The sequence below is a fragment of the Vulpes lagopus genome, chromosome 8 (genome assembly GCF_018345385.1).
Source record: "Vulpes lagopus strain Blue_001 chromosome 8, ASM1834538v1, whole genome shotgun sequence".
In the NCBI taxonomy this organism is placed as follows: domain Eukaryota; kingdom Metazoa; phylum Chordata; class Mammalia; order Carnivora; family Canidae; genus Vulpes; species Vulpes lagopus.
The window spans coordinates 129,157,851-129,177,211 of record NC_054831.1 but is presented as its reverse complement, the minus strand read 5'-3'; the positions used below and the strand labels follow the sequence as shown (position 1 = coordinate 129,177,211).

The window sequence follows — 19,361 nt, the reverse complement described above, 5'->3', positions numbered from 1 at the left end:
AACCCTGGACTCTGGACTCTGGAAACAGGGATGCAAGTCCCCATTTGCAAGCCAAGGGACGTGAGCTTGGAGCTGCCATAAAACGGGGGTGACAACTGCATCTCTCCCCAACGGGATGGTAGGCATCCGATGAGACTCATCCAGAGTGCCCATCTCCATTCTACCCGTGGAAAGGCACGGTGCACGCTGGCAGTTGTCCCAACTGTGCTCGGCCCAGCAGATCAGAGTGCACTTTGACCCCTGGCCTGTGTGCCAAAGGCTGAAGGAGGCACGCCACAGAGAACAAGAGACCCAGAGAAGGGGAAGCCAGCTCTGGAAGGATCGAGGCGCCGGGGAAGAAGGCTTGGGAAGCACAGCCTCGGACCCAACTCTGAAGAGCCAGAGGAATGAGGACCCGCGGGCACCAGGGAGGTCGGCCTGGGTCAGCGCTCAGATGAGCTCAAAGGGTAAGCTGGGGGTGGACGTGGAGGCTCTGAACACCAGTGTGGACAGTCAGGAGTTTCTCTGCAAGTCAAGGTTTTGGGGTCAAATTCCTCCCAGATATGTGTGTCCTTTGGCCCACAGAGTGGTGGGTTGTTGTTGTTGTTGTTGTTTTCCTCCTTTTTAAATTAGATACCAGCATTTAGACTCCAAGAGTGATCTGGGTACGACCTAGACTCTAAGGGTCTCCAACACAGGGGATGAGGCCCTGTGGGGCACGTCAGCCACTCTATGTGTTGGTCCCATAGGCAGCACGAGTCTGAGAGCCCTGCCCTGGCCTCTGGGTGCCTGGAGAGGACCTTGGTCTGGAGAGGTGCAGAATTAGAGCTGTGCTCCAGGTCCAGCTGGTCACCATTAATGAGTGATAATGACCCCAAGGAGGAGGAGAAAGAGGAGAGGAAGAGGATTGGCTGATGTTTCCTGAGCATTCACGAGGTGGAGGCAGTCTAGATCTGGAACCCACAGCACTGGTGAGATAGGGGCGAGTGACTCTCCCTTGGCCTCTCACCAGAGGACGTTGTCTGTCTTCGAGGGCAAGGAGGTGCCGCACGTCTAGCCCTGATCTGGGCACTAATGCCCGGTGCTTTCCCCATCTGCTCTCAGGAGGGCCAGAGGGAGGGCAGAGGCACTCACAGGCAGGCCAGGTGGCTTGGCTGCGGTCCCGGGCTCAGCCTTCCCTGCTGCTAATCTTGGACCTTCCCGCCGGGAGAAGCAGACCCCATCAGGAAGGAAAGAGACGGGGAGGATCTCATGCCACACCTGCCATGGCTCCACCTGTCTCACAGCTCACCACACCCAACACTCAGAGCCCAGTGGATTTGCAAAAGAGAAAATAAAACACACACACATGTAATAACCAACCCCGTGCATTTCCTGGCATCGGGTGACTGTTTGGTCAAGAGCTTCCTCCCTCTTTGTGTACCTGCTGGACACTCCTAACATCCTCCAGCTGCTGCCGGCTAGGAGGCCGATCACAAGCTCAGCCCTGGGGCACAACCCCCACTCCCACCCCCAGGAAAAGCATCGAAGCATCCGAGGAGGCCAGCGCAGAGATCTGTTGGCCTTGAGCCCGGTGGCCACCCGCTGCCAGCTCAAAGTCACCTTTGCTCCACCACCCACCGGCCACTGGCTGACCAGAGCCAGCCCAGAACCCCCTCCAGCTTGGCTCGGCAGGAACCAGGAACCGGGCCCTATTGGGCAATCATTAATAGGATTCTTGACATTCTTCAGCCCCGGGTCTGCTTTGGGAAGCATGCTCCCCGGAAGAGGAGGAGCGGAGGCCCAGGACTGGCATTTGGACATGCAGCTGGCAGGCAAGGTGGTGCTGTCCGCCGCTGCCCTGCTCCTGCTGACCATAGCCTACAGGCTGTACAAGTCGAGGCCTGCCCAGGCCCCGCCGCGGGGCAGGAACACCAAGGCCGAGGCCAAGGAGGAAGCCCAGGGCTCCGGGCAGCCTGCGGCCCAGGGAGCTGCTCCCGGGGCACCGCACAGTGTGCTGAGACGCCGGAGGGGAAGCGAGGGAGCCAGAGCAGCACAGGGCCGCGGCTGGGAGAAGCAGGGGGACTCCCAAGTCCCGGCAGCAGGACCCTCTCCCGAAGACTCAGAGGCCCAAGAGGTTCGGGAGCCCGAGAAGGACGGCGCTGGTGAGGAAGGGGGTGGGCAGCGCCCGGACTCTGGGCTGGCACCTCCTCGCTGCAGTGGCCTGGAGGTGGGAACAGCTGCTGGCGGTAAGCCCGAGCCGCCCCGGCACCTCCATTTGGGCCGCGAATCCCAAAACTCTCCCGCAGCAGACAGCAGCCGTGCGGGTGGCGAGCCTGCCCCTTGGCAGGACGGCGGCCCCCCCGGGCAGCTGGGACCCGGGCAGCAGGACCCCGCCCCCACCAACTGGGCGGCCCACGTGGAAGGCAAGAATGACATGAGCAAGAGTTGGATCTTCACCCGCAGGGAAGAGGCCGGGGCCCTCCGGGCCGCCGGGGACCTGGGCCTGATCCTGCATCAGCGCGAGGGGGCCACCAGCGCCTCCTACACCTACTGGTCAGTGGCCCGGGTGCGTGTGGAAGAGGAGGTGGAGGGGATCGGGCCCAAGCTGAAGGGCAAGGTATATGATTACTATGTGGAATCCACCTCCCGGGCCAGCTCCAAGGGCAGTTTGGCCCCCAGATCGGCTGCCAGGGCTGAGGCCCCACCCCCTGTGCCCCTGCCAGGCCCCTTGGAGACAGGGACGGCATCAGGAGGCCACGCCGATGACCGGGAAGGTGGAGCCCACACACCCATCGCCCCCCAGCCTGCGCCGTCACCCTCCACGCAAGGCTTCAGCAGGAAGGACAGCCTCCTCCAGATCACGGAGAACCCGGAGCTCCAGCTACGGCTCGATGGCTTCGGGGCCACCAGGCCGTCCTGCCCAGATGGGAGCAACCAGCCCGGCTGCCCCCTGCCCCCTGTGTCTCTCGGGGCCGACTCGGCCGGAAGCAGGGGGGAGCCCTGCGTGCAGCTCGTAGCGGGGACCAATTTCTTCCACCTGCCGCTGGCCCCTAGCTCGGCTCCGGATGTGCACCTGGATCTGGGCAACTGCTACCAGGTACTGACCTTGGCCAAGAGGCAGAAGCTGGAGGCGCTGAAGGAGGCGGCCTACAAGGTGATGAGCGACAACTATCTCCAGGTCCTGCGCAGCCCGGACATCTACGGCTGCCTGAGCGGGACGGAGCGGGAGCTGATCCTCCAGCAGCGGCTGCGTGGCCGCAGGCACCTGGTGGTGGCCGATGTGTGCCCCCCGGGGGACTCGAGCCGTCTCTGCTGCTACGATGAGGAGGGGGATGTCTGGCGCCCACTGGCCTGCCTGCCCCCCGAGGCTGTGTCCCGGGGCTGTGCCCTCTGCAGTCTCTTCAACTATCTCTTCGTGGTGTCCGGCTGCCAGGGGTCTGGGCCCCAGCCCTCCAACCGCGTCTTCTGCTACAACCCGCTGACGGGGATCTGGAGCGAGGTGTGCCCGCTGAACCAGGCCCGGCCGCACTGCCGGCTGGTGGCCCTGGACGGCCGCCTGTACGCCATCGGGGGCGAGTGTCTGAACACGGTGGAATGCTACGACCCCCGCCAGGATCGCTGGACCTTCGTCTCACCGCTCCCCAATGACACCTTCGCGCTGGCGCACACGGCCACAGCCTGCGCCGGCGACATCTTCGTCACGGGTGGGACCCTGCGCTACCTGCTGCTGCGCTTCTCGGCCCGGGAGCAGCGCTGGCAGGCCGGCCCCACGGGCGGCGGCAAGGACCGCACGGCCGAGATGGTGGCGGTCAACGGCTTTCTCTACCGTTTTGACCTCAACCGCAGCCTGGGCATCAGCGTGTACCGCTGCAGCGCCAGCGCCCGCCTCTGGTACGAGTGCGCCACGTACCGGACGCCCTACCCCGACGCCTTCCAGTGCGCGGTGGTGGGCGACCTCGTGTACTGCGTGGGGCGCCAGCACACGCTCTGCTTCCTGGCCGACCACATCTCGCCCAGGTTCCTGCCCAAGGAGCTGCAGAGCTTCCCCTCCCCGCGGGGCACCCTCCTGCCCGCCGTCCTGACCCTGCCCGGCCCCGACGTGCCGCAGACCAGGGTCTAGCCACCCGCTGCCGCACCTTTGCTGCCAAACCGGGAAGCGGAAAGCATCCCCGACCTGTAGCTCCGTGGGCCATTTCTGGGAGAGCAGGCCGCTCAGGCGTTTGGCCAGCAAGGGGTGAATTCTAATCCTACATGCTCTGCTGGCCGGGGCCCTCGGATGCAGCTTTGCTGTCGGTGGGATGCAGAGGTGCAGTGTGGAAATGGAACCAGGGCCTGGTGCCCTGAGGCTGAGGGCAGCCACGTGTGCAGGGATGAGTCCCCCCTTGCTTCAAATCTAAATTGTTGGGGGAAGGGCTGTCAGAACCTCGCCAAAGTTCAGGGGTGCAGCCCAATCCCAAAGACAGTGCCTAGTGCCAGGTGATCCCCAATAACCTCCTCGAGCCGACCCTGCTGGAGGTGGGCCAGCTCCCTATAAACCACTTCGGTGCCTTCCTAAACACTGGCCACTGAGCCCCTAACTCCAGAGTTTCAGAAACACCTGGGACACACAGGGGGGTGGTTCTGGTTGTGCCAAGAGCCCCGGGGAGCCCCAGGGGGGCCCGGCCAGAGGAAAGATGGTTGGAGAAGTAGAACAGCTGCAGTGGGAGCTGCCCATGGGACCCTTTCCTGCAGAGTAAATTGACCCTTACCCATTTCACTTTCTCTTATTACCTGGAATTCTAGTCTACTAGGAGGAGACACCTCCAATTAGCAGCCATTTGAAAACATACATCTTGGGACGCCTGGGTGGATCCCAGGGTCCCGGGATCGAGTCCTGCATCGGGCTCCCCGCATGGAGCCTGCTTCTCCCTCTGCCTGTGTCTCTGCCTCTCTCTCTGTCTCTCATGAATAGATAGATAAAATCCTTCCAAAAAAAAGAGAAAAGAAAAGAAAAGAAAAGGAAAGAAAGGAAAAGAAAGGAAAGAAAAGATACATCTTGTAGTGGTCCACGAAGAACCCAAGGGATTCCACATCTGAGGTCTCCGGAGAGGGAGGAGGAGATGTGATCTGAGGGCACCACCCCCACTCCGTCCTCCTCTGAGCTCCCCTGCTTGGATACGGTGATAAGTGACCACTGACTCCCGCCCCAGATCTCAGAGCCTGCACGAAACAGCTGTCCAAACAACACAGCCCTCACCTCGGGGAGCAGGGGCAGCCACCACCAGGCACCCGTCCCGGGCTGGTGAGAGATGATGGCCTAATTTCTCCTCCCTGCCTGTGCCACATGGTCACCTGGTCTGCCTGGTTGGACAGGAGAGCAGGGAAGGGCAGGTCCATGCGGGAGCTGAGGACCTAGAATAGTCCAGTTGCCCATTCCTCCTGGAGGGAAGGGAGAGAGACCGGTCAGATCTACTGCCACAGCCCTGTCTCCTCGCTGAGGACGACACACACACAGATACAAGGGCAGCGATGCTCCTGGGGCCAGCCGGAAGCCGGGGCAGCTGGGACCCCTCCTAAAGTGACAAACAACCTGGAGGAAAACGGTAGAGATGGGGGTGCAGCAGGGCAGGCCTGGCAAGTGGGGAGCTAAGGATGCTTTGGATTTCAGAGTTCCTACCTTGAAAATGGGAAGGACGATTCGCGGCCTTCTCTGCCAGAGAAATGAGAACCCCGCAGAATATCCTTCCCAAACTCCCCTGGGGGTCTGGACAGGCGCTCTCGTTCACTGCAGCTGCCAGGGCTGAGCCAGGGTCTTCCTGGAAAATGTGCGATTAGAGCAAGGAATACCGGGGAGTTTGGCATGGAGACGAGAACTGTTATTGGACCACTCAAGGCCACTGTCCCCATTCTAGGGCCTAGAAGGTGAGGCTGCCTACTTTACTTCTAAATTGGAGCCTGGTGACCCCACAGCCCCTGCCAAGGCCATGCTCACGCTCAGAGCCAACACTCAGGCAAGAGCCTCCAAGGGACCCTTGGCGGGGAAGCAAGGTAACTCAATGACAGGACTGAGAGGCGGCGTTGGCATCACGATGCCAGGCTGGGGGTTGTTTGGGAGGTGAACCCCATGTGGGAGCTGGGGGCAGATGGAGCCAGATCCAGCCCCCAATGGCAGGCCTCCAGCGAGGAGCCAGGCAATGGACTAGACTGCAACCAAGCAGGGAGACCATGCGGGGGGGTGGTGCTCCAAGCCCAGGGTGAACTGGGGATCACTCCAGAAAACTTTTCAGAGCCCCCCTGCCTGGGCCATGGTCCTGTGGTCAGGAACAGGGAAACAGCGGAATTCGTTCCAGACCCAGTGATGGTGGATATGGTCTTCAGGATGAAGGGAGGGTTGAGATGGAAAGTACGGGCATATCTCATCCACCTCCCTGTGGTCCTGGGCAGACATCACTAATCGATCGCCTTATCTTTTCATGTTGAGCCTCAGAACCGGTCTGACCCAGGTGAGAGCTGGTGCATTTCTCATCCCCGGCCTGGGTGTCCAGAGCTAGCATCAGGGCCATCATGGTAGATAGAGCAAGGTAGTTCGGGGGGTCTGCAAAGACCACCTGGGGCCGACAGTCAGGATTCACTCGTGGAACATTTAGGCCAGGCACTGTTCCAGGTGCTGGGTATGTGGAAGGTCCCTGCCCTAACAGGGCCCATGTCCTGGTGGAGGAAAACAGGTAATTTTTACAAACAAATGCCTAAACAAATGAATGGAACCTATGCTGCACACATGCTAGGAAGGCAGGGGAGGCAGGGAGGTAGCATAATGCCATCAAGGGCAGGGCTGCCTCCGAGGAGCTCCACCTCTGCGTGAAGAGGACAGGAAGCCAGCTATCCTGCTCTAGCCATTCCCGCAAGGGAGAGAAGCCCGTTCTGCCAAAGATTAGGAAGGAGGCTCCTCGCAGGGAGGTAAGCTACCTTCGCAGGAGAGAAGCAGAGAGCACGCATATAAGGGGAGAGTCCAGATCACACGCCACCGCCACCCCTGAGTGTGTCCGGGTGTCAGCCTGCCCGTGGTCCTTCATGGGGTCAGAGTCTAGGATCAGCACTCGGCCTCGTGTGATAGCCTTGTCTGGCCACCTCAAGCCCTCAGCCTCCCGGGGGGCCTTGTCCCTTGCCTTCTCCTTGGGTCATCCATCCTGCTTCCCCATGAAGTGTTTGTTCTTTATAATACGACAACAAAAAAAAAACCCAACCCTTCAGTTTGGGTTGCTTTCCACGTTAGGCCAACCACGACATTGTAGGAAAGAAATTTGGAAAATACAGAAGTACAAAAAAAAATCTCCCTAGTTTCACCATCCAGAGACAACCCCCTCTGCGGTGTGTGTCCCTCCAGCCTGGGCATCTTTTTCTGCGGCTTGATTTTTGCCTACGTGTGATTATACCCAAGTTACAATTCAGCTGCTTCCTTTTTTTCACTCAGCTTTTTAGTATATGCATTTCCCGTGTTGCTACAAACCCTCGGTAAACAGCATTTCAATAGGTGCAAGGATGCTCCATCGAGTGGCTGTACCACGGTTTATTTAAACACTCTCTCCTCCTGTCGGGCCTGTGGATTTTTTTTCCCCCTGTTGGTTTCTTTTTCCATCATAAATAAATCGTCCTTTGTTTTCCTGTTCCTCTCTGTCTGGGGCCTCCATCAATATTTACAAGAGAAGCCCAGTCTAGGGCTGGTCTGGAATACAGGGCTGCGGAAGCGAGCTTAGAAGCCACAGCATCTGCCCGGGGCTGGGCCCGGCCGCACTCCGAATGTGGGGCATGGGGCTGCTCTTGGCAATGCCCCGCCAGGAAGGAAGGCTGCCTGGAGGGGCCGTCCCTGGTGCCCCACGGCTTGCTGGAGCCAGGATATAGGATAGGGGCCATGTTTCTAGAGCCCCTGCTCAGTATATGCCAAGCACTGGACTAGATGTGAATTTTCTACACATCACTTCGCTGACCCTGATGACAACCCCATTGTACAGGAGACAAAATTGAGGCTCGTGGAGTTCAAGGAGACTCACCTTCGTGGCAAAGATCCAAGACCCTCAGTTTCCTTCAAAACACTCTTGAACCTGACCTGCCCACTCGATGCATTCCATTCCCCTCTCTTGAAGCGCAGGGCCAGAAGCTCGGTGGGCATCAGCCATCCCCTGGGCCTCTCCCGACCCCTCCCCAACTCACACTGATCACGGATGCTCCATCCTTGACCTTTGAACTCTAAGAAAATATTCCTTTTTTTTTTTTTTTTAGGATTTATGTATTTCTTTTCGAAGGCGGGGAGGGGCAGAGGGAGAGGGAGAGAGAGTCTCAAGCAGACTCCTCGCTGAGCGTGGAACCCAACTTCTGAGTTTGATCTCACGACCCTGAGAGATCAGACCTGCGCTGAAATCAAGGCTCGGATGCTTAGCCAACTGAGCCATCCAGGTGCCCCTCAAAGAAAATATCCTTAAACTCTCCGATCCTCAATGTCTGCATCTGCAAAATAATAGGTTTGCCCCCACCAGCCTCAAGACGATGCTGTGTGAACTCACAAGCGAATGTGCATGAAGCACCCCGCCCAGGGACTGCTCCAGGGTGGTCTCAGAAGTACCACTGGCTTCTGCAGGGGCCAGCTGGGAGGGGGTCTGCTGGTTCCCCCCACTCCCCTTTCTCAGCATCCCAGCTCCAGAGGAAGGTTGTCTAATGTTTAACCTGCAGGAGCCCTGTCTGGCTTGACAAGATCTGGGGGCTTGGGGGAGGAGGGGGCGGCGCTCAAGTAATTCATGCCTTACCCTATTCAGGTTTTGAGGCCCTGTACCTGTTCCCTCCCCTTCCACAGCAGCTGACGGCCTGATTGGAGCCTCCCCAGGCTCAAAACCCTAAGCATTTTCCCAGTGCACTGGGCAGTGCAGGGGAGCCTCGGGAGCTGCTCAGAGCTCCCTGGAGATCTTGAGGAGGTGCAGCGGGGAGGGGGCTCCTTTCTTTTACAGATGGGGTGAGGGTCCCTCAGAGCCATCGGAGCCCCGCGCTGTGTCTGGCCTGCGGGTACTTAGAGTCATGACAGGTACACCTCACTTCAGGCCTTTGGCATCCTTGCCTGGAAGAGCCTCATGTCCCCAGGGCTCCCCTGCAAACCCCTGAAGCTGTGGCTCCAGCCCGGAGGAGCCTCCGAGGCAGAGCAGAGGAAGGGGAGGAACACAAGGGAGGAGGTGCCCTGGGGGAGCGGGAGATTAGGCGGAGAGGCTCCAGCAGCCGGAGGAAAGGACAGCTCCAGGCAGTGTCTACAAAACAGCTCTCTTGGAAAGTGGGATGTGGGTCAAAATATGAACACAACTGAAAAGGCTGGCTTGCATTTTGGTGTGCGAAGAAGAGATGGAGACAGATCTCACATGGGTAATAGGATAACAACACCGCATCCGGGCACCATCCTTCCCTCCCTCATCAAACCCTTACAAAGGGCATCGCTGCCTGAAAGTGGTTATCCTCGCGGCGTGGGGGAGGAAACAAAGACAAGACATTCCACAAAAATTAAAAATCACTGAACAGCTAGAAGAGAGAGGAGCGCCTGGCTGGCTCAGTCGGAAGAGCATGCAACTCTTGATCTTGGGGTCGTGAGGTCAGGCCCCATGTTGTTGTAGAGTTTACTTTAAAAAAAAAAAATCAGAGGAGACAAATCTAATCTATGTCAATGCATTTATTGAGCACTCATAATGCTAACAGGCGCCTGACCCGGATGATCTTGTTTTATCCTCAAAACAACCCAGTAAAAAAAAAAAAAAAAACAGTAGATGGTATAGTCCAAGTCTCCCCTTCCATTGACTCCTCCACCCCTTGAATCTGCCTGTGGAACTTTCTTTGAAGACCTTGGGCATTGGGTTTCCTCCCTTGTGGCTCTTAGAAACCTTGTGACCGTCCCCACGTGAGCAAGCCCAGGTTAGCCTGCCGGACGATGAGACACGTGGCCCCGTTACCAGTTCCCTCAGTCAACGGCCCCAGAGACCAGCCCCCAGCCGACCCCAGTTGCCTGAATGAGCCCAAACAAGACCAGCAGACCCCCTGCCCGAACCCAGTCCAAAGTGCCAATCCACTGACTCATGAGCAAAATAGAGGGTTGTGGCTTTAAGCCACTACGTTTGGGGTTTGCAACTCCCAAGTGAGTGAGTGACACAACCGTCATGTGCTCTATCACGATTACCACCACTTTGTGCTTCCAGAAAGTAGGATTCAAGAAAGTGAAGCAACTGTCCCAGGATCCTGCAGCTACGAGGTGGAGAGGCTGGGACGCTCCCCCAGGTCTGCCTGGCTCCAAATCCCGTGCTCATTCAGCAACACGGTCCTCACTCCATTCTAGCCAGAACCAGAGCACTGGGGTTCCTCCCAAAGGCCTGGCCATGGGGCTTGGGGCTCAGGCCCTCTGCCATTCCCGGAAGGGCTAGGTTCCCACCAGGACCCAAGACCCAAGGTCTTTCAGGGAATGGTTCTGAACAATCAGATCAGCTCCTTGAAAAATAGCCACCGATACCTACTGAGGGCCAGGGCCTATGCTAGGCACCTGCCTGCCAGGAATTCTTTAAATCTAAAAACAACCCTGTGTGTGAGATACTTTACCGTTTCACGGATGAGAAAGGTAAGGCACAGAGAGGTTAGGTAGCCTGCCCGCGGTTGCACAGCCAATAATTGAGAGAGCCCGTGCAACCCGGGGCAGCTCCAGGGTCGTCGGGAGATAAATCCACTGTGAAAACAGGGAGAGCTTTGCTTCCTGCCCCCCTGCAACAGCCTCCCACGGGAACACTGCGGTCAGAGGCCTTGCCCACCTTGCTCACTGGATCTTGTTCATACAGTGGATGGACAAGGGCAGGAGCTCAGTGACACCAGAGAAAGGATAAGAGTGGCAGGGACCTCTCCATGAGGCCGCCTGCTTCCCGGCTGCTTGGACCCCCTGCTGGTGATTTTTGTGGTCACCCTGGAGCATCCTGGCATGAGTTTGGTCCCTGGGGGTGAGGGTTGGCAATCCGAAATCCTGAGGCCACTCTGCGCATTACCCAACACTTGCATTCACTGAGAAATCCCTACAGAGTTTTCAAATCTATCATCGTCCCATTTCACAGACGGACTAAGGCTCAGAGAGATCTCGCAGCTGCGACAGGAGTACTCATCCTTCAAGGTCTTGAGCGTGTGGTATTGATGAAGTTTTGGAATATAGGTGAGGTTTGGTGGGGTGAGGTCAGAGCCAACGACCAAGAAAGAATTCTTGAGACGTCTTTGGTGCAAAACAGTGGTTTTGTTAAAGCCTGGGGACAGGACCCGGGGGCAGGAAGAGCTGCTGCCCCAGGCCTGTGAGGTGGCTGATTATATACCTGGGGGTTGGGAGGGGGTTAGGGAGAGCGTAAGTCTCTAAGGAATTTTGGAAGCGAGGTTTCCAGGACCTTGAGGGGGCTATTGTTGGGGAAAGGTCACTTATTACTGTCTAATAAAACCTGAGTCATCGGTGGGTCATTTATTAGTCATCTAATACAACAGATGTCTATCGGTGGGTCATGTGCTTGGGAGATGATTGCCAACATGGATCTTGGGGGGGTTTAGAGATAAAGGATGTTTCTAAAGGAATTTTTATATGGTAAAGTAGACTCACAGGATCCTGGGGGTCGGGCTAAGATTGCCTCTTGCCCTTGGCAAAGTATGAACATCGAGACAGTTGAGTCTCTAGAGGAATGTCCCTCTGCCTGTTGTCAGTGTGCAGCCCTGGGCTCGAGCTTTGTCCTCAGCTAGACTTCTGTTCCCCCATCAGTATCAGTCCCACCACCACCTGACATTGCCCTACTCCTCCATCAGGCACCCCACACTGCACACAAATGTCCCCCACATCTCACTCCTTGGCCTGCAGGTCTGCGGCCCCCGTGAAGTCTCCATGAGTAGCAAGGAGGTCTTGTCTGCCCCTGTCACGCAGCCAGCACACAGCAGCCACACAGCATGGCTCAGAGGCCGCTGAAGCTGAGCTATGTCCTTATTCAAAATGCACCATCAAGGGGCCCCTGGGTGGCTCAGCAGTTGAGCATCTGCCTTTGGCCCAGGGTGTGATCCTGGGGTCCTGGGATCAAGTCCTGCATCGGGCTCCCTACAGGGAGCCTGCTTCTCCCTCTGCTTGTGTCTCTGCCTCTCTCTCTGTGTCTCTCATGAATGAATAAATAAAATCTTAAAAAAAAAAAAAAAGTGCACCGTCAAGTGGGGTGTTTGGGACTGCCCAGCTGAGTTGCTCTCTCATCTCCGAGGGGGACTATTTTACGCCTTCTGTCCTTCCTGCAAACACCACCCTCACTCTGGGGCACAATATTGAGGCACAAAGAGTCCTCCAGTCCTTGCAGCGCTGAGCATACCTGCTCTGCCACAATTGTCAGCCCCTCCATGCTGCCCAAGAGCCTTCCGATGCCCATGCTAGAGGTCAGCTGGCACTGCCCGGGGAAGTGTCACCCCTGGAGAGCCTCACTGGCAGGAATTGGTGTATAAATACCCCAGCTCCCTTGGCCCTCGTGGATAACGGCCTCATGAGGCCCCTTTAACAAAGTCACTGCAATCCTCCCTGCCTATCCTCCCACCTGCTCCTCCTTCCTTTTAGAAGCTGCAGAAGAGGCACACCCTCCTTTCCCCTATAGCCCATCCCCTTTTACCTTCTTTAGGACTTCACACCAGGGAGGGCCCTGCTCTGGCACCAATGACCTCCCCCTATCTGCTGGGTAGTTCCAGGCAGTGAACAAATGGGCTCCAGCATCTCCCATCTTAATAGAAGGGCCACTTTCACATGATTTGCCTGATAACACAATAAATAAAAACCACAAATACACTTTAGAAGGTTAAAAACATCACACACATATAACACATCTTTATTTGTAATGAGTGTCAAAGCGATGTGGTATCTTTGTGTTCCTGAAAACAGTTCAGCCTCTAAAGATTTGTGATTGTTTTTCCTGCAATCATGGTTATGCTATCACAGTCAACAATCCCTGCTTTGTAGAAAATATGAGGGTTAGCTTTAACCTGGCCTCAATTTGAATCATAATAAATCCTGAGTGAACTCAAAAAAAAAAAAAAAAAAAAGCTTCCTGTTACAGAATGCTTCTCATCTGATCTGAAGAGGCCAAAATCTTGGATTGTACCTAGAAACATTTAAACCCATACCTGGTATCTTTTAGCTTCTCGATTTCACGTCCCACACCTGGTCTCGCTCCCCTGGACCACGCAGTGGAGCAGGACCAGGGGGTGATGGCAAATTAGGGCAGGATCAACCCCAAGAAACCCCAGGTAGGTAGCATCTTTAGTACAAGTTGCCTTTGCGTTTTTAAGCACGTTTGTATGTGTTAAAATATACACAACAAGATATTGGCCATCACGGCCACGTTAAAGTATACAACTCAGTGGCATCAAGTACATTCACGGTGCTGTGTGTCCACGCTTAATCTGACTGCAAAAGATACACAAGCATTGACCATAGAATATCCAAATGGAAAAATACAGAGAAGCCCAAAAGAAAACAGTAGATATCGCTCCCACTCAGAAATAATCAATTATGTGCTTTGACACTTTTTATTTCCAGCCTCTTATTTATTATGCATAATTTTATTTTTTTAAAGATTTATTTATTTATTCATGAGAGAGAGAGAGAGAGGCAGAGACACAGGCAGAGGGAGAAGCAGGCTCCCTGCAGGAGCCCGATGTGGGACTCGATCCTGGGACTCCAGGATGATGCCCTGAGCCACAGGCAGATGCTCAACCGCTGAGCAACCCAGGTGTCCCTGCATAATTTTAAAATAAAATTTTTAAAAAGTGGGATCTTACTCTGTGTTTGCTGCATAACTGACCTTTTCTCCTATCAGAATACTGTGCCTACTTTCCAGTAAAATATGTCACTGGGCTTCTTTTTATTGTAGTAGAGATACACAACATAAAAGTTACCTTTTTAACCATTTTTAAGTGTGCAATTCAGAGGAAGCAGGTGCATCCCCATTGATATGCAACCATCACCACCAACTATCTCCTGAACTTGCTCATCCTCCCAACCTGACGCTCTGCACCCACTAAACACTAACTCCCCATTTCCCTCGCCCCCCACCTCCCCCACCCCACTGTTGCCTTTAACTTTGGAAAATATCCCTTACGAGGATGAGGGAGTTCTCTGCTCCATCAGCACAGATAATTGGGAATGTGCGTTAAGCACAAACACACACTGGTTCCCATTCATTCTAGAAAATTCAGCAAACAACACAGAGCCGGGCTCAGGGGGATGCTTTGGGGCTAAAGAATCAATAGCGTCTTTCTCAAAGATGCCAGGCATTCCCTCCTCATTACCACGTGGAAAGACAAAGGGGAGACTGCTTGCTCTGTTCTCTAGAAACTTCCTCCATCCTCACGCTAAACTAATTACTTGGGGTGCTTTAACAAAAATTTAGTTTGGAAGAGGCCAAGGTATAAAACATGTTAATGATTGTGTTACATTATGGGTCCTAATTATGCAATTATGGGCACTTATAGTAACGCGCAACTGAGTAGCATTAATTGCATAGTAATGATCTCCACGGGGTGCGCACACCCAGGACAGGGCTGTATTTACAGGGCCTGATGCTGCAGGTGCAAGGGGATGAGGACAGGGAGTATGGAAGGTTGGAAGATTGGGGCTGGAGGTGGGTAAAGGGAGGTGTCCCATCCAGAGGTGGGGGGAAGTCAGGGCACGGAGTGACAAGGCTAGCAAGTCAGCAGAGACGGGCAGACGTGAATTCTGCTCCACTCATCGGGTGTTTATTAAACTCCTACCTCCCACGAGGCCCTAGGGTTATGGCTGTGAGTGGGTTGGGCACATTCTCCTGGGGTGGTCAGGAGTACACCGGTGAACAGCTTATGTAAAATAATGGCAGACTGACATCAGTGCCAGAAACCGATGTAGTGTGATGGAGAAGGATGCAGGTGGGGGGGACATGCGTCATTGTTCTCAAGGTGGCTTCTTGGAGGAGGTGGCATTTAAACTGGGATATGACAATTGAGAAGGATTCAACCAGAGGATAGGAGGGGGGAAGAGGGAGAGGGAGGGAAGAAGAGGGAGGGCGGGTGGGGCAAGAGAGAGCAAGCTCTGGCAAAAGCAGGAGCATTCTGGGAGAAGAGGACGCAGGAGCAAAGGCCCCAGTGTCCTTGCCCGAGACAAGGCCAGAATGTTCAGAAAGGTGGTGGGAGACAGAGACCAGCCGGGTCCCGCAGAGCAATGTCAACTGTCCACTAGGATAAGAAATTTAGATTTTATTCTCAGCCCAACCAGAAGCCCTCAGAGGATTTTGTTTTGCTTTGTTTGCTAATAAATCTTTTCTCTCAGAAGAGTTTTAGATGCATGGAAGAGTTGCGACGTGACAGAGAGCCCCCCAGAGACCACACACCCCGTGCCCCCGGTGGTTAACATCTTATGTTAATATGATACATTTGTCATAACTAAGGAACCAACGCGGACATGTCATCATTAACTGAAGTCCATGCTGGATTCAGATTTCCCAAATTTTTACTCCATGTCCGTTTTCCATTCCAGGATTCCATCCAAGATACCACATTACTTTTAGAGGTCGGATCTCTCGAGGCTCCTCTTGGTGGTGATGGGTTCCCAGGCTTTTCTTGTTTTTGATGACCTGGGCTGTTTTGTTTTGTTTAAAGATTTTATTTATTTATTCATGAGAGACACAGAGAGAGGGGGGGCAGAGACATAGGCAGAGGGAGAAGCAGGCTCCATGCAGGGAGCCTGATGCGGGACTCGATCCCAGGACCTGCAAGCCAAAGGCAGATGCTCAGCCACTGAGCCCCCCGGGGTGCCCCAATGACCTGGACAGTTTTGAGGAGTACTGGTCAGGTACTTTGTAGCTCATCCTTCGGTTTGGTTTTGGCTCGTGGGCTATGAGTTCCTCGACTGGGATCCCGGGAGAAAGAGCACAGAAGTACAGGGTGCCTCTCATCACATCATAGCAAGGGTACCTGACTTACCAAGTGTTGGCTTTGACCTTGAGCACCTACCTGGCTGAGGGTGCATTTGTCGGACTCTCTGCTGTAACATTACCTCCTTTTCCCTCTTCCCATGTCCTACCCCCAGAAGAAGTCTCCATGAGTTCCCCCTCCTAAGGGACAAGAAGTTCTGCTCTGCCACCTTCATGCAGGAGCATCTGCATAAATAGTTGAAATTCTTCTGTACAGGTGGTCGATCTCTTCCTCCCTGTTTATCTGAATAATTACCCGAAAATTTATCTGTGAAAATCAGTACAGACTCATAGATACTTACGTAGTACTTTGGGTTATATTCCAATACTATATTGTTTCTTTTTTTTTTTTTTTTTTTTTACCTATATTATTGCTGTTTCGGCCACTAAGACCTCCTTCAGGTGACTCCTGTGTCCCTTCGAGACATGTCCCCATCATTTTGTTTCTTGAGCACTTTGTTATTCTCTGGCATGGCAAGATGCTCCAGGCTCAGCTATACTTTCCCTGCCCCGTCCTACAATCCATCATTTCTTTAAGGAGCCCTAGCTCTTTTTATTAGACAACAGTATTCGAAGCCAAGATCTGAGCATGGGTCTGCAGAGGTGTTTAAGCGCAGGATGGCATTATCTGATTCTGGTTTTAAAGACATCCCTCTGGCTGCTGCAGGGAGAACGTATGGGCGGGAAGCCAGAGAGGAATTGGGCAAACCAGCTAGGAGGGTATTGTGGTTATTCAGGGGAGAGGTGTGGGTACCCACGTGGACACTCAGAGTTAATATGAAGATTGTTTTAAACTGAAGACATCTGAGATTCACAGATGCAGAAAGAAGCCTTCTGTGAGCTTGCTTTATCTCGCTAAAAGCAAAAACTTCTGGGACTGAAACTATCATAAACTCCATCCTCTGGGGGAGCTTTACGGCCATGAAAAAGATGGAAAAGACCACTCACACTTGCATAAACAAACATTATCACAGATTTCCTTATCTCCTGTTTGTTCCCTTTGAAACCCGTTTGTTTTTTTCCCATAGAAGCCTCTTCTCTCCCTTCTCTTTCCCAAACTTCAGCCACTTAGAGAGCTACTTTTTCTGGAAGCTCCTGTATTACACATGAATACATTTGAGGGTTTTTTTTTTTCTCTTGCTAATTTTTTTTTTTTGTCCATTTAATTTGCATGCTCCCAGGTACTGAGACTATGAGGTTCTTCTACCCCGACAGAGGCCACAGGCCTGAGCAACACAAGGACACAAGGTCAGAGAAATGAATCCTTTTGATGGCAATCAACCCACCAGATTATTACTCTGTCAGCCCTCTTTGCCTTCCTGATCAGCCTACTTCCAACCTTTGACCCCTTCACTACATTCCCTTTCTCTCCACTTAACCCTGAATTGATTTCTGTTGCTTACAACCCGGAATCCTAACTGATACAGTTTAGCAACCACACCTTTGACCTCGATGGTGGAGCCCTAGAAGACAAGGTCTGCATCTGGTTCATCTCACCTCCCTACCTCCCAACTTCAGCATGGAGCTCAGCACCAGGGCCCTGCTCTGGAAGTGCTTGTTGAGCTGGATTTGTGCTATTCAGTGAACACAACAGTTGGCTGTCCAATGGAGCACCATCGAGCAAGCTACAGGGGGCACCTTGGTAACCCACTTAAGAAAATAAACTGTTTGCAAGTTCTTTCCCCATATTCATTTGCATGGAAACAATTAGTGTGCTAATTAAAATTGAGTCTTATCTGTTCCTTAAAGTAAGCCCAGCAGGACCAACAGTTGGCAAGATTTTGTTGGCAGAAAGTTCGAGGTTCTCCGATAGTAGAAAGGAAGGGATTTTCATTTCTCATCAAATATTTCATAATCAGGTGGCTGCCACATTTGGCTGACCCTCTCTTCAATGGGCTCGCACGAGTAAGGTCGGCGGGCTCGCGTCGATTGACACCCCATCCCCGTTCAAATGAGTGAAAATTTGTAATCCTTCTCCCAGCCTGGCCTGGCTGCAGTTGCCATGCACCATAAAGGAAGAGTTTGTTGCCCAAATTAATAGTATAAACAAGATTTCAGAAGGGAATGTTTAACCTACTTAAGAGAACACACTATTTTCAAGCAATTAGTACCGTTTGCACACAATGAAGGAGCTAATTGCAGATAAGCCTTATTTCTGCTTTGAAGAAGGATCCAGCAGGACTGGTACTTGGCAACACTTTGCCAACGGTTAGTTAGCATCACCACATGTTCTGAAAGGAATAATGTCGCAATTCACTGAAAGCAATCCCCTATATTCAGGTTTCTAAGTAATTCTCAGTAATTCTCGCTAGGCCTTAATATCGGCATCTATAAAATGGGGGTAATACCCATCTCATAGAGCTGTTGTGAGGAGTTAATGAATACGTTCATGGCCATAAATGGCAAGTAAATCCACTCTAGCCTTCCCCCAAATTTGGTCATATGAGGGGACAGATTCTGGGCTCTGCTGCTGATGGGGGCTACCAGATAGCCCACTGAGGCTGAGCTAGCAGCCACTGTTTTCCTAGAGAACAGCACACCAGCCTTCGCCCAGGCTATGCCACCAACTAGCTAGGCACCTTGAAGCCACTCTGCTGTACTTCCAACAAACGAGCCCAGTGAATTAGCTGTGTGGTTTTTAAACTCTTCTTAAAAAGAAATTTCTTTGCTTGCTTCTATTCCATTGGGGAGGAAGAATGTTTCCCCCACCTTCTCAGGGGCGTGTCTGGGCCCTGTGAATTAAACTAACAAAAGACATATTAGCTGGAGAAAAAGAACAGAATTGTTATTAATAGGTACCTGCTGGGAGTTCACAGAACAGAAGAGAAAAATCAAAGAAGCTCTTAGACTCAGGGGCTTCTATATTCTTTTAACAAAGGAAAAAGGGCTTGGGCTTCAAGGGACAATAAATTGTAGGTAAGTGACTAGGACATATATGGGAGGAGCTAAGAGAAGATAAGGGTTATTTTAATAAGGTCTGTTTATGCAAATTGATCTCGGTGTCCGTTCCCAGTCTTCGATGATAAGAGTTGCTCTTCTCTCCCTGGTCCTGGAGGTGAGAGGGGCGGAGGGCGGGGGGCATCTTCCTCCCAGGGAAATTTCTGTCCTGCTCTTAGGCAGATAAGGGGAGCGCAGAAAACTCTTCCTGCATCTGTGGAGTCTCAATTGCCTTCAGCTCAAAATAATCCTTATGCAAAGTGGCATGTTTTGGGGTGACATTCGGATCCTCTTCGAGGCCAAGGAACCACAGGTGTGACCCAGAATTTTCCTGAGCTGAGAAGATCCAGCCCAGAAAGTCCTCCAGTTGAGTCTCTCTCTCTCTCTCTCTCTCTCTCTCTCTATCATGGAGTGTAATGTGAACCTGGATGGAAAACATTCCTCTCCTCTGTCTTCATTCCACAAATACCTGCATTGATACTT

At 53.4% G+C, this 19,361-nt stretch overlaps 1 protein-coding gene across 3 annotated transcripts; it reads left to right on the top strand.

The window, feature by feature from the left end:
* Positions 1–294: 294 nt before the first annotated feature.
* On the top strand, positions 295–17,632 carry KLHDC7A (kelch domain containing 7A). Of its 3 annotated transcripts, XR_005989500.1 has the most exons (3): positions 295–446; positions 17,123–17,189; positions 17,369–17,632. XR_005989500.1 is itself a non-coding variant. In XM_041767278.1 (2 exons), exon 2 carries the CDS (start codon positions 1,733–1,735, stop codon positions 4,079–4,081), a length of 2,349 nt encoding a protein of 782 aa, XP_041623212.1. In that variant the 5' UTR covers positions 307–446; positions 1,084–1,732; the 3' UTR covers positions 4,082–7,606. The 3 variants fall into 3 exon arrangements, 2 of the variants coding, with proteins under 2 accessions (XP_041623212.1, XP_041623211.1); XM_041767278.1 differs by lacking the exons at positions 17,123–17,189; positions 17,369–17,632 and adding an exon at positions 1,084–7,606 and having other exon boundaries at positions 307–446; XM_041767277.1 differs by lacking the exons at positions 17,123–17,189; positions 17,369–17,632 and adding an exon at positions 729–7,606 and having other exon boundaries at positions 311–446.
* Positions 17,633–19,361: the final 1,729 nt, after the last annotated feature.

Excerpts from the sequence above, each read along its gene's own strand:
- KLHDC7A (XM_041767278.1), top strand. The coding sequence starts at position 1,733 with ATGCTCCCCGGAAGAGGAGGAGCGGAGGCCCAGGACTGGCATTTGGAC.